Source organism: Gymnodraco acuticeps, unplaced genomic scaffold (genome assembly GCF_902827175.1).
Source record: "Gymnodraco acuticeps unplaced genomic scaffold, fGymAcu1.1, whole genome shotgun sequence".
Classification (NCBI taxonomy): domain Eukaryota; kingdom Metazoa; phylum Chordata; class Actinopteri; order Perciformes; family Bathydraconidae; genus Gymnodraco; species Gymnodraco acuticeps.
The window spans coordinates 1,530,158-1,541,601 of record NW_022990021.1 but is presented as its reverse complement, the minus strand read 5'-3'; the positions used below and the strand labels follow the sequence as shown (position 1 = coordinate 1,541,601).

At 39.2% G+C, this 11,444-nt stretch overlaps 1 protein-coding gene across 3 annotated transcripts; it reads left to right on the top strand.

The window, feature by feature from the left end:
• Positions 1–3,481: 3,481 nt before the first annotated feature.
• Positions 3,482–7,652, top strand: cdv3 (carnitine deficiency-associated gene expressed in ventricle 3). Of its 3 annotated transcripts, none has more exons than XM_034214099.1 (5): positions 3,482–3,916; positions 4,618–4,691; positions 4,979–5,115; positions 5,478–5,640; positions 5,722–7,652. In XM_034214099.1, exons 1-5 carry the CDS (start codon positions 3,731–3,733, stop codon positions 5,849–5,851), a joined length of 690 nt encoding a protein of 229 aa, XP_034069990.1. In that variant the 5' UTR covers positions 3,482–3,730; the 3' UTR covers positions 5,852–7,652. The 3 variants fall into 3 exon arrangements, with proteins under 3 accessions (XP_034069990.1, XP_034069989.1, XP_034069992.1); XM_034214098.1 differs by having other exon boundaries at positions 3,483–3,916; positions 4,615–4,691; XM_034214101.1 differs by having other exon boundaries at positions 3,485–3,916; positions 4,624–4,691.
• The last annotated feature ends 3,792 nt before the right edge of the window (positions 7,653–11,444 follow it).

Below are 11,444 nucleotides of genomic sequence, written 5' to 3'. Positions count from 1 at the left end.
AAAATAGCAGAGAAACATGCATTCTTGTTCTCAGGAGGGGACATTGACAGAGAAGTACTGGAACAGTACACAGTAAGTACTTCATAGTACTTGTGGGGGTAGTTTCACTACTACTGAGTCCAACAGGATCAATCTCACGAAGAACTAATTGCAACAAAAAAGAATTCCCTCATCAAACTTAGCAGAAGTGGCTTGATTTTGTTCTCAGCAGGGGACTTTGACAGAGTATTTCTCAAAAATACACAGTAAAAGTACTTCAATGTATTGTAAGTAGTAGGCTAACTAAAACAAAGTCAAACCGTATCAATTTCATTAAGAAATAATGGTAACATTATATTTTTATCATTCATCAAAGATAGCAGAAAAACATGCATTATGTAGGCTAGGAGGGGACTTTGAGTACACAGTAAAAGTACTTTATTTCTGATAGAAGTCAAACTAGTACCGAGTCCAACAGAGTCAGTTTCCTTAAGAACTTGTGGTAACAAATATTTGTATCACTCGTCAAATATAGCAGGAATAATGAAGAGCAGCTGATTTGAAAAAACAAACGCGAGAGGCGGCTGAGTGACCGCAGTGCAGAACCGCTGTATAGTTTAAATCTCCTAACAATGTTGTCCATTTTAGACATAGGCTTATTATATTTACAGCCCTTAATAACATCTATTTTCTGGGCTCAATATCTGTCTTGGCCGTTTTCGTTGTGATCGCTAAATTCCCCTTGTTTATAATAATCACCGGTCCTTCAGCAGGATACTGTAGTGTGATTTTAGCAAACGAGTGCTTTTGTTTTTAAATCACTTCCGAGAGTTTCGCCCCGCCCCTCACTCCTAGGACCATTTGACCAGTTAGTAAGGTGAAAAGCAAAAAGCAAAAACGCCTCTCAGACGCTCTTCTGTTTACGTGTCTAATAAAGAAAAACAATTGGACGGTAGATACACGGATTCTCCTATGTAATCCGTGTATCTACCGTCCAATTGTTTTTCGAGACTCTCGGTCTCGAGCACTCGTTTGCTAAAATCACACTGAATCGCTACAGTATCCTACTGAAGGAACGGTGATCATTATAAACAAGGGGAATTTAGCGATCACAACGAAAACGGCCAAGACACATATTGAGCCAATAAAATTGATGTTATTAAGGGCTGTAAATATAATAAGCCTGTGCAGTGGCGGTTCTAAAACATTTTACATGGGGTGGCAAAGGGGGGGCAAGAGGTCATGCCAGGGTGGCATGGGAGGGCGGACAGTACGTGGTATTTTACACTGTATATAAGCTATTTATTGTTAATTCATGCCCTAACACAAGTTAGATTATTTCTCAGCCGCTAGTTCGTCACAGATTCTTCAGTCTCATCAGCCTCATCCTTCCATCAGTCCCCTGCAGTCAACGCATCAGCCTCCAGCACACTTCCAGTGTCTGACTCCATATGATATTGTCCTGATGCTGTAAGGGTGATGCCCCTTGATCACAAAATGACCCCTCTAAAGTCTCAGTGCCAAGGACCTCATATTATGTCTGTCATTAATGTTACATCACCCATTATAACAATTTGCTTTCCTTTTTCTCTTCTCTTAACTGAATAGCCCTGTCTTTAAGTATAATACAATGTAAAGTCCTTTTCCTGAACCATTTGAAGGCTTCAAAACAGGCATTTTCACTGTGTTTGGAGAAATGACACAATCAATGGCCCAGAATTGTACTTTGTAAACTCTGAATCTTGTGGTGCTTGAAGAATTACACACTGGTTAAGCCGGCCAGGTTATATATGTCTTTTTTGGAGCCCTTTTTTGCTATATTTATTAAAATGTCACTAGTTATTTAAACAAACCATCAATATTTGTATTAACTTCAACCAAAGTCAATTTAAATAGCGGGCAAAAATGGGTTAACTGCCATGCATGTGGTGTTTGATATAGTTTACGTTCAATTTCAACTATTTTAGGCAAAAAACGTATATTCACTAAACCTTTGTTAATGATTTACTATAATTTAGAAAGGTTTTTGTGAGAAATCATTTCAAAAGTAAACTCATTTTTCATTTTATATTTAAATTTGAAATGTTTGCACACAACATTATTAATGTATACATTTGTATCCATTTTTTAAAATTATGAATCCATTTATTTTATTGTATTTCCTTGAGGCTGGGGAAGATATCATGTAGTTCAACATGCAAATGTAAGGCAAGTAAGTATAAGTATAACATGGAAAAGGAAATAAAATAGGTTTCATAGGAGAAACATATTTGTATCACTCGTTAAATATAGCAGGAATGAAGAGCAGCTGATTTGAAAAAACAAACGCGAGAGACGGCTGAGTGACCGCAGTGCAGAATCGCAGTAGCCTATAGTTTAAATCTCCTAACAATGTTGTCCATTTTAGACAGAGGCTTATATTTACAGCCCTTAATAACATCAATTTTCTGGGCTCAATCTGTGTCTTGGCCGTTTTCGTTGTGATCGCTAAATTCACCTTATTTCTCTTTGTTTATAATATTATCACCGCTTTTGTTTTGAAATCACTTCCGTGAGTTTCGCCCCGCCCCTCGCTCCAAGGACCATTAGACCATTTAGTAAGGTAAAAAGCAAAAAGCAAAAAGGCCTCTCAAACGCTCTTCCGTTTACGTGTTTAATAAAGAAAAACAATTGGACGGTAGATACACGGATTGTTAAGCTTTCTATCATAGTTAAACTGGGCAGTAATTAATTACAGGTTACAAACATAACACACTTTCTTTTCTCCCTGTTAAAGCAGTCCAACATCTCAGTGAAATCTCACGGGCATTCCTTGAATTAACACTTTCAGCCTCTGTCTTTGGGGGAAAGATTTACAGTCCCCTGTGCAATGAAAAATATTAATAGAAACAACGTGTTGTCCCTTTGACCACAACATACCTAATCAAAGACACTTTTTGAAGCCAGTTACTTCCTCAGCACAGCATCTATAGGCTATGCTATACAGTATATATTAATGTAACCTTCATTCAGCCCTTATATAATAGCTTATGTTGTGAATTGTGTTTGTATGTAAATATGTCTTAATGTCAGCCTTTTTCTCATGCAAAAAGTACAAGTATTTTTATCTTTTTACTATTGAAGTCCTTTTATGCCAGTCATGCTTTTTGCATGACGTTTTAGAAATTTCAAATGTATACATGGTAACTCAAAAGTATTATATGTCAAGTCACGATTTTATGATATTACATAAAAAATAACAATCTTTAAAGTAGAATTATAGTCATGGCTTTGTGGTAAATGTCTTAAAATACTAAACAATGACTTAAAGCTAAAAAGTCTTTAAAGTTGATTTTTTATTTAGTAATTTTTTTTAATTATTTATTCAAATGTAATTGAACATCTCTTTGCATTTGGTATTAGTACTATTGTTTAAAAATAAAACATGAAATGAAATACCATGAGAAAATTGTGCCTTTATTTTTTGCCCTGTAACGTTTCCGGTTCAGGATCGGAGTGTTTCCGGGTTACGGTACAGATTTGTCAAATAGTCCGTGCATGGCATGGTTGTCAGGATAGCCATCGATTCAGCTAGGTATCAGGGTGGACACTTTTTTTTTTATCAGCCTTTAACAGAAGTTAAACCGTCAGAATTAGGAGTCAGTCTATCCTTTCTGTCAGTTTAAACGGCTGTCCACACTCTCGAAGAGCAGATTTTTTTTTACATTTGTCATTGCTCGGTTAGCTAACAAGTTAACGTTGCTCTTTGAAAATGGCGGATCTACCACCAGAGAAAAGCCTGGACGATTTCTTTGCCAAGCGGGATAAAAAGAAGAAGAAAGAGAAAGGAAAGGGGAAGGAGTCCACCCCTGGGCCTACGTCAGGAGTGATTAAAAAAACCAAGAGAGAGAAGGAAAAATCTACGAAAACCGACAACCAAGACCAACAAATCGAGAAGGTAATGTTAAGCTACGTTACGCTAGGTAACTTTTTTTGCCTTAGCGTCTTTTACCGGCGTCGTGTCAAATCTTCCACCCTCCGTCACAATCTGCTTCCTGTTTGAATTTAGCTTGCTCGCCGTTATCTTTTTCTACAATATGATAGAGCCACGCACTTTATATATTCGACATGGAGGGAGAAAACGCCGGTTGCTAGATAGCATATGGTTTCCCCTGGCACACATTCTGACGTATACGAAATTAAGCACGACACGCCTTAAGCGCATTTTTTTAACAATCTTAGCTTTGGTTTTTTGACAAATCTAAACGATAATGGTATCGTTAAATACCAACTTACAGTTTAATATAGTGTTAAGGCCTTGTGGGTGCTTTTTAAAGCTGTCATCCCTCTTGAATCGTGGCTGTCCACTAGGCCGAGCCGCCATTTGTCACAAAAATATACGTGGTTGACAGTCTTATATGTTTGAAATAACACAATACAAATCACGTAAAGCTTTATCATCTAGTATAAGGTGTACATATCGTGTCATAGTGGTGTAATGTTGACCCCACACTAGTATAACCCGTGTGACCATTTCTTGGGAAGCCCTGGCCAGGTAGCAGATGTTTCTATCAAAGAACAGCCCCTCAATAATACGCTTTACAAATATGTAGATGTACTTTGTTGGGGTGAGATTTCATGCATCCTTCTGCCTAGGAGGACGAGGAATGGAAAGAGTTCGAACAGAAAGAAGTTGACTATAGCGGGCTCCGACTCCAAGCCTTACAGATAAGGTAAGATTAAAATATGTATTTAGTTGGTCTAATATGTATTTCGTTGTTGTGACTCCTTGTGCTCATGTTGAGAATTAGGGGTCTAATAAATGCATTTTGCCCTGATTTGGAGATCATATTTTATCCAATTGATGTCAAAAACTGTTGTCACAATCCTTAGTAAGGTACTAGCATGTGCTTTTTAACCAAATCAATATATCAACCTGTTTTATAAGCAGATATCCGTTGCGCTAAATTAGAGGGGAAATGCATCTTAGATAGCTCAACTGTCTTCTGGTTGTTTGCAGTGACGAGAAGGAGGAGGAGGAGTACGAGAAGGAGGAGGTTGGAGAGGATGGAGAGATCATTCTGGTCAGCGGAGACAAATTCTCTGGTCCCTGGAACAAGTCGGGTGCTCCCCCGCCCGTTGCTGCTGCACCTGTGGGTGAGTAAACCAACGTCATACTGGTTTATTTTGAAGGGTCAAGAAATAACACAATAAGAGGATGGGTAAACCACTGCTTATTAAGAATGCGCCTGTGGTTTTTCCCAACCTTGTCGAGTCATTTACACTGACTGCTCATAAGGCTCCTGTTAATTATAGGATACTGTATGGTAATGAAAGCCTATGACAGATGTTTTTTTCCGATGTGTTCCTAGCCATACAATTAGTTTTCTCAAAAAAAGATCACATACACAGCCTAAAGCAGTTTTAACCCTCTGACCATAGGATTTTTGATGAATTTGCATCTGAAATCAGTGTTCTTCTTTTTAACTTGTGTGATTTCTTCTTCTTTTTTATTACAGAGGAAGAAGAGGAGCCTGAGTCAAAGCCTTCCGGTGTATATCGCCCTCCAGGGGCTCGGCTGACCACCAACAGGCGAACTGCCACCCAGGGACCCCCTGAGATCTTCAGTGACACACAGTTCCCCTCTCTGATGGCCACTGCCAAGCATGTGGAGACACGCAAGTAAGCAGAGTTCAGTGAGAACAATTTGTTTACCATTTAGAAGTTGATGTTTTACTGACGTGATGCATATTTGCGTTTCAGGGACAGAGAAATGGAGAAGACCTTTGAGGTGGTGAGACACAGGAACCGTGGTAGAGAGGAGACAGGTGGTAGTGCCTCTATGCAGCAGTTGCAGCTTGACAACCAGTACGCCATCCTGGGGGACAAGTAGAGACTCCCCCCCTCCGTCCCCTGGCCCCTTCAGCACGGTCCTGCCCAGCCCCTCAAGAAAGCCAGCTGTGTTGACTGCAGTCCTGACCGAGCTCACCTTGCCACCATCACCACACTGGTTACTCGTGCACACACACAGCCTCATGTACACACACTCATACACAGCAATACCAACGCACCACATACAGTGACACTCCCTTTAATAGAAACACACTTGACATCCATTCGTTGGCAAAACTGAAGGACTGCTTCTGAAGGGGCTGTTGAAAGAGGGAATCATTTAAAAGGAATTGGTCAAATACACCCAAACGTACAACACTGCAACAGCAACGGCAGATGGCATATTTGTCCTTTGTGGATTGTACTCAGCAGTTGTACGCAACTTTTCTCTGGACTTCAACTTGCTTCGATAAAGCCACAGAGGATAACTTTAGGCAAGATGATTTTACAAACTTCTGTGAAAATATCTATTTTTTTGCAAGATCGTTATAACCCAATCGCACATGGTATTTTGGGGTGTGTTTTTGAGTTGCGGTGGGGGCTTCAGGAGTGGGGATACTACCTCAGCAGCATTGCTGGTGGTGAAGATGTGGACTGAGCTTTTTTTTTGCTGTGGTGGTGAACGGGGCAAACACCAGCCCCCCCCCCCACGTACAAGCCGGCCATCAGGCTCTTTAAATAAGAAACTTGAAGCTTTGGTTTTGACACAGGATGATGACGCTCTGCAAAGATCTATGGACAAGAAGCGAAAGGTTGTGGTCCTCATTTAGAATTTCTATATAATGTGGCCTTACTGATAGAAGAAACTGCTTTGTCATCTAAAAAGAACTTTGCTTGTTGTCTAAAGGGCTGCTGCCTGCCTCTGAATCTCACCACTTTGTGACAAAAAAAATCATATACACGAAAAAATCTTTCTGTTCAAGAATGTAGTGCTGTTGTAGTATGCCTGCAAATTACAACTACTAACTATCCCTCATATCCACCATTTAATTTAGCTGCCTCTAATTCATTTTGGTCATTCTAGACATAAGCAAAAGAGAAGCTAATGCCTGTTTCTAATCTGAAAAGGTTATTTTTGGTAACATGCTTTGCTGTGGTTTGATCACAGATGTTACAGTATCAAGAAAAAATTACGGAAAAAACTTTAAATGCATATTTGTTAAGGTTATTTGGATAAATTGAGTTTGCAGCTTTTTATAATTAAAAGTAAAGTGGTACATTTCAACCCCAGTTTTAAGACTTTTTTTTTTTTTTTTTTTAGATCAAGACTTTTCCTCATAAATACATTTGAGTTACAGCAAATACTCTGTAAAAAAATGTAACTGTCACCAAACCAACAGTACTATCCACTTACTAAGACAGTGGTATGCCCAGTTAAAATAAAATGAATTTTTACTACAAGCATAGTTGTGTTAAAAAAAGGTGAAGAACTGGATTTGTTATGTTTCTGTCCTTGTCATAAAAGATGCCAGGGAGTGTTGATCCCTGCTGGAACACTTTGGGTGGACGTAGATAATATTTGTGATGAAAAGAGAAGAGCCAAACACAAAAAATAAAGTGATCCTTGTGACTGAAGTCTTGTCTAAATCTTTAAATGTTGAAAAGGGGGATTACAGCATCTTTTACAGAAAAGGTTTTATCCGTTTTGTAAAATGAACGCTTGTGTTATCGTGCTATCTCTCCCTTAATCACTTAATTGGTGTCTCATTTTGACCAACCGTTGAAAAATTATCAAAAGTTTAAACTGTATGAAATGACCTTATACCAAGCATATTAACAAATAAAAGAAACTTTTTTTCACACAACAGACTTAAAATGTTTATTTGAAGTCAGCTGTGATTCAATTGTCATTTTAGTCTCAGATTTGAAACGTGTCCAAATGTCAGCCCTTGCTGTCCGTCTTCATTTTTGCTCCACCTGAAAAGACGACGATTGACATTTAAAATTATACAACTTTAAATCATTATAAAAGCTAATCGTGGAAAGTGCTGTATATATTTTGTTGTACCTGAGGCACTATATCTGTTGGCTTGAAACCACCACCGCTCGAAAAAGGATGAATGAAAGATGGAGCTTTTTGCTTGGGGGGGGAGGGGGAGGAGAAAAACGTACAGTTAAATTAGTAAAAAAATCCTTCGTTGTTCAGCCGCTGTGCTGTCTGTCTAAATTGTGGCCTCACCTGAAAAGACGGTGACTGACATATACAATAATACAACTTTAAATCACTATAAAAGCTAATTGTGGAAAGTGCTGTAGCCTATAGTTTTTTTTACCTGAGGCACTATATCTATTGGCTTGAAACCACCACCGCCATAAAAAGGATGCATGAAAATAGGCTTCAAATGAAAAGACGGTGACTGACATTTAAAATTATACAACATGAAATCATTATAAAAGCTGATGTGGAAAGTGCTGTATAGTTTCTTACCGTAGGCTTACGCTTTTTCTTGAAACCACCACCGCCCGAAAAAGGCTGAATGGAACTAGGTTTAGCTCTATGTTTCTGAAGGGGGGGAGACAACAACGTACAGTTAAATTCGTGTAAAACCATCCCAATTTGTTCAGCCTCTCTGCTGTCTGTCTTCTTATTTGCTTCAACTGAAAAGACGATGACTGACAATTACAATTATACACCTTAAAATCCTTTAAAAAGCTAACTGTATTGCATGCTCAATTATTTTTTACCTGAGCACTTTTTCTGTTTCTTTTGTGTAATCACAAAAACGTTAAATTAATAAAATAAAATGGATGCTAAGAAAACGCCTTGTCTGAGTTCCTTCCTACAGTGTCTTTTTATATAATGATGATAATGTATTATGTGCTGCTTTACAACCCTGCTTTTGTGACCTATTGCTCATGCAGACACTTTTTTTCGATAGTGAAATATTACAAAGTAAAACAAGTCTTATATATGAGATAGTGCTGTGCTTTGGTATATTTCATTATTTGAGTGAGATGTCCCATTTTAATCTGATATACTCTCGCCGACCACAAGGTGGTGATGGAGCGTATTGATGCCATATGCCCCCAGCACAGACCATGGATGTATAATAAGAACAGACCCGGGGCCCTTCTCCCTTCGGTTAAATGGATTCCTTGCGTCCCTCACTTGCGTCGTTTCCCTGCGACTAGTCCCTCCCACCAGGGAAGCATGGAGAGACGCAAGGAAACCACGAGAAGCAGGGAAATTAGTTTCAAGAGCAATGGGACGTCCTTTCCTCCGGAGCGTCACGTGAAGCGACATCCGTTTGATGACGCTGCACAGCTGATCGTCTGACAGCAGCCAGCTCTGTCCCCGTTATTTCCACACACCCCCCCGCCTCTGTTAGTACACATTTACTGACACAAACATTTGTATCATCTGTTGTAGACCCAAATAAATAAAAATAAAATAAGAACTCATTCTCAAAAAAGATAAACGCCATTCTTAAAATGTATAAATGAACAATAGTTTGATTAATATTGATTAGAGTGCACAAAATAAATAAAATAATTCAGAGAAGAAAAAGAGATATGTTATCTATCAAAACCCAGTTAGATTAACATTCATTGGATTGCACACTTTGTTTGTTTGTTTGGATATGTAGCACATTAACATTTTAATAGCACTTAATGACTGACTGAATGGAAATGACAATAAATGAAAATGTGAAACGAAAAAAGCGATCATGAAAATGTTTCCAAAACATGAATAAAATGATTTTTGACCACTTTGTTGTTCAGATATATCACATATTTGTAACTAAATGATACATTAATTGAAACAAAACACGGTATAAACTGAGGAGTGACTCCCGTGAGGTTCATGTATTTTCTTCACTCCGCTGGGAAACTGCTCTCATGTCAAGAAGCATCAGATCAGTGCATGCGCTGCATCGTCCAATCAGTGAGCGATACACAGTGTCTGAGGATTTCATCGAAGGATGGTCTGGTGGTTCCTCGGTTATAGCTCCTCGCTCCTCACCATACTTGCCAACCCTCCCGATTTCATTGCCCTCTCCCGGTTTCCTCCCGGGGTCATATTTCTCCCGATTTCTGACAAAATCAGATTTACTCAGGACTGTTTCCACTCGGACTTTAATACAGCTACACCATTGTTTGGTTTCCATGGTAGCGCGTCTCTTTAGTAGCGCGCGCAACTGACAGTCTGAGAGGGTGAGGAAGAGAGCCACAGTAAACTGAACAAGAATCGACAACTCTACCCTCTGCTCACTCCTTTCCATGCTACAGGCCGCAAGACAGTGCACTAACAACTACAATAAGCATGTTAATGTTAAGCTAATACAGCTCCGGCGATCCACTACCCCCCCCGCGGTGGTTTTGAAATGCTCCCGATTTCTGTGGTCTCAAGGTTAGCAAGTATGCTCCTCGCTCCTCCTCCGGCAAAAAATAAGGCCATTGGGACGCTACCATAGACTGTGGACGCTACTCAAGATGGCGCAGACAAATCAACTTCCGGTGAGACCGAGACCGAGGAGCGAGGAAATGAAAAATAAGAGAAGTGAGAAGGGCACCCGGTTCCGGTTAAACGATGGGATTGTGACGTCACAGGGATAACCAAACATAGACCTAATTAAAGTTGTTTGAAATTCACTACGCTTTTAAAGTGAAACCCATAGGTGAAACCAAAGTACACTCATAGACAGTTAAAATAACACAAACAAATGTTTGTTTGAAAAAAGTTAATGGAAAAGAAAAGCCATGCCATTCATTCAGTTTATGTTGATGCTGACGTGTGCCCTGGCAGTTAATCAATCCACCTGTTCAACCAGGTAACGGTATACAGTCACATTTGACTGCTCAAAATAATACAAATAATTGCTTGTTAACTTTGGATATGTAGATGATTTCTTTGTTTACAAGATACAGGACTAAGTTGGCTCTAGTTAGCACCATGTGTAGTCTGGCTATCTTTTGTAGGCTATTTGTGTTTTATGTGAAGGCTACTTTTGTATCTCCCTGACAACGATTACGAAACGCACTTCAACTAAACGTTATTTGGTTCCCTTTACCAAGAAGTGGGTTTAATATTTTCAGTTGGCAGTAATAATATATTTTGATGCTAACACTATATCAGAATTATGATATCCTTATTTTTGAGAGGCTTACCATTCCCTCAGTGCTGTACTAATAGTCAGCTTCTACTGACTATTAAGTACCCTCAGTGATCTTGGTTTAGTTGGCTAGTCTTCAAAATACAATTACATTCTTCTGTTGCCATGTTTTTCCACCTACCTCAACTGGCTTTTTGGCCAGCCTTGGCTTTTGGAAAAAAACGATATAAATCAATTTTTTAGGTTGATTTCCCGTATTCAATGTATTCATTTTATATTGTGTTGTTATTTTTAATCCCAGTGAATAGGCATTTTTATTAGAGCTTTTCCTCAATCGCTTGCATACATTTGCCTGTGGCCTACGCAGTGGCGTTTCTAGGTGTACAAAACTGGGGGGGCAGAAAGAGGTCGGGGGAGAGAGAGAGAGAGAGAGAGAGAGAGGGGGGACAGAGAGAGGGGGGGGAGGAGAGAGAGAGGGGGAGTGTCAAATTACATACTGAAGACCACAGGAGCAACACTGTGAGCGCATACATTTACGTA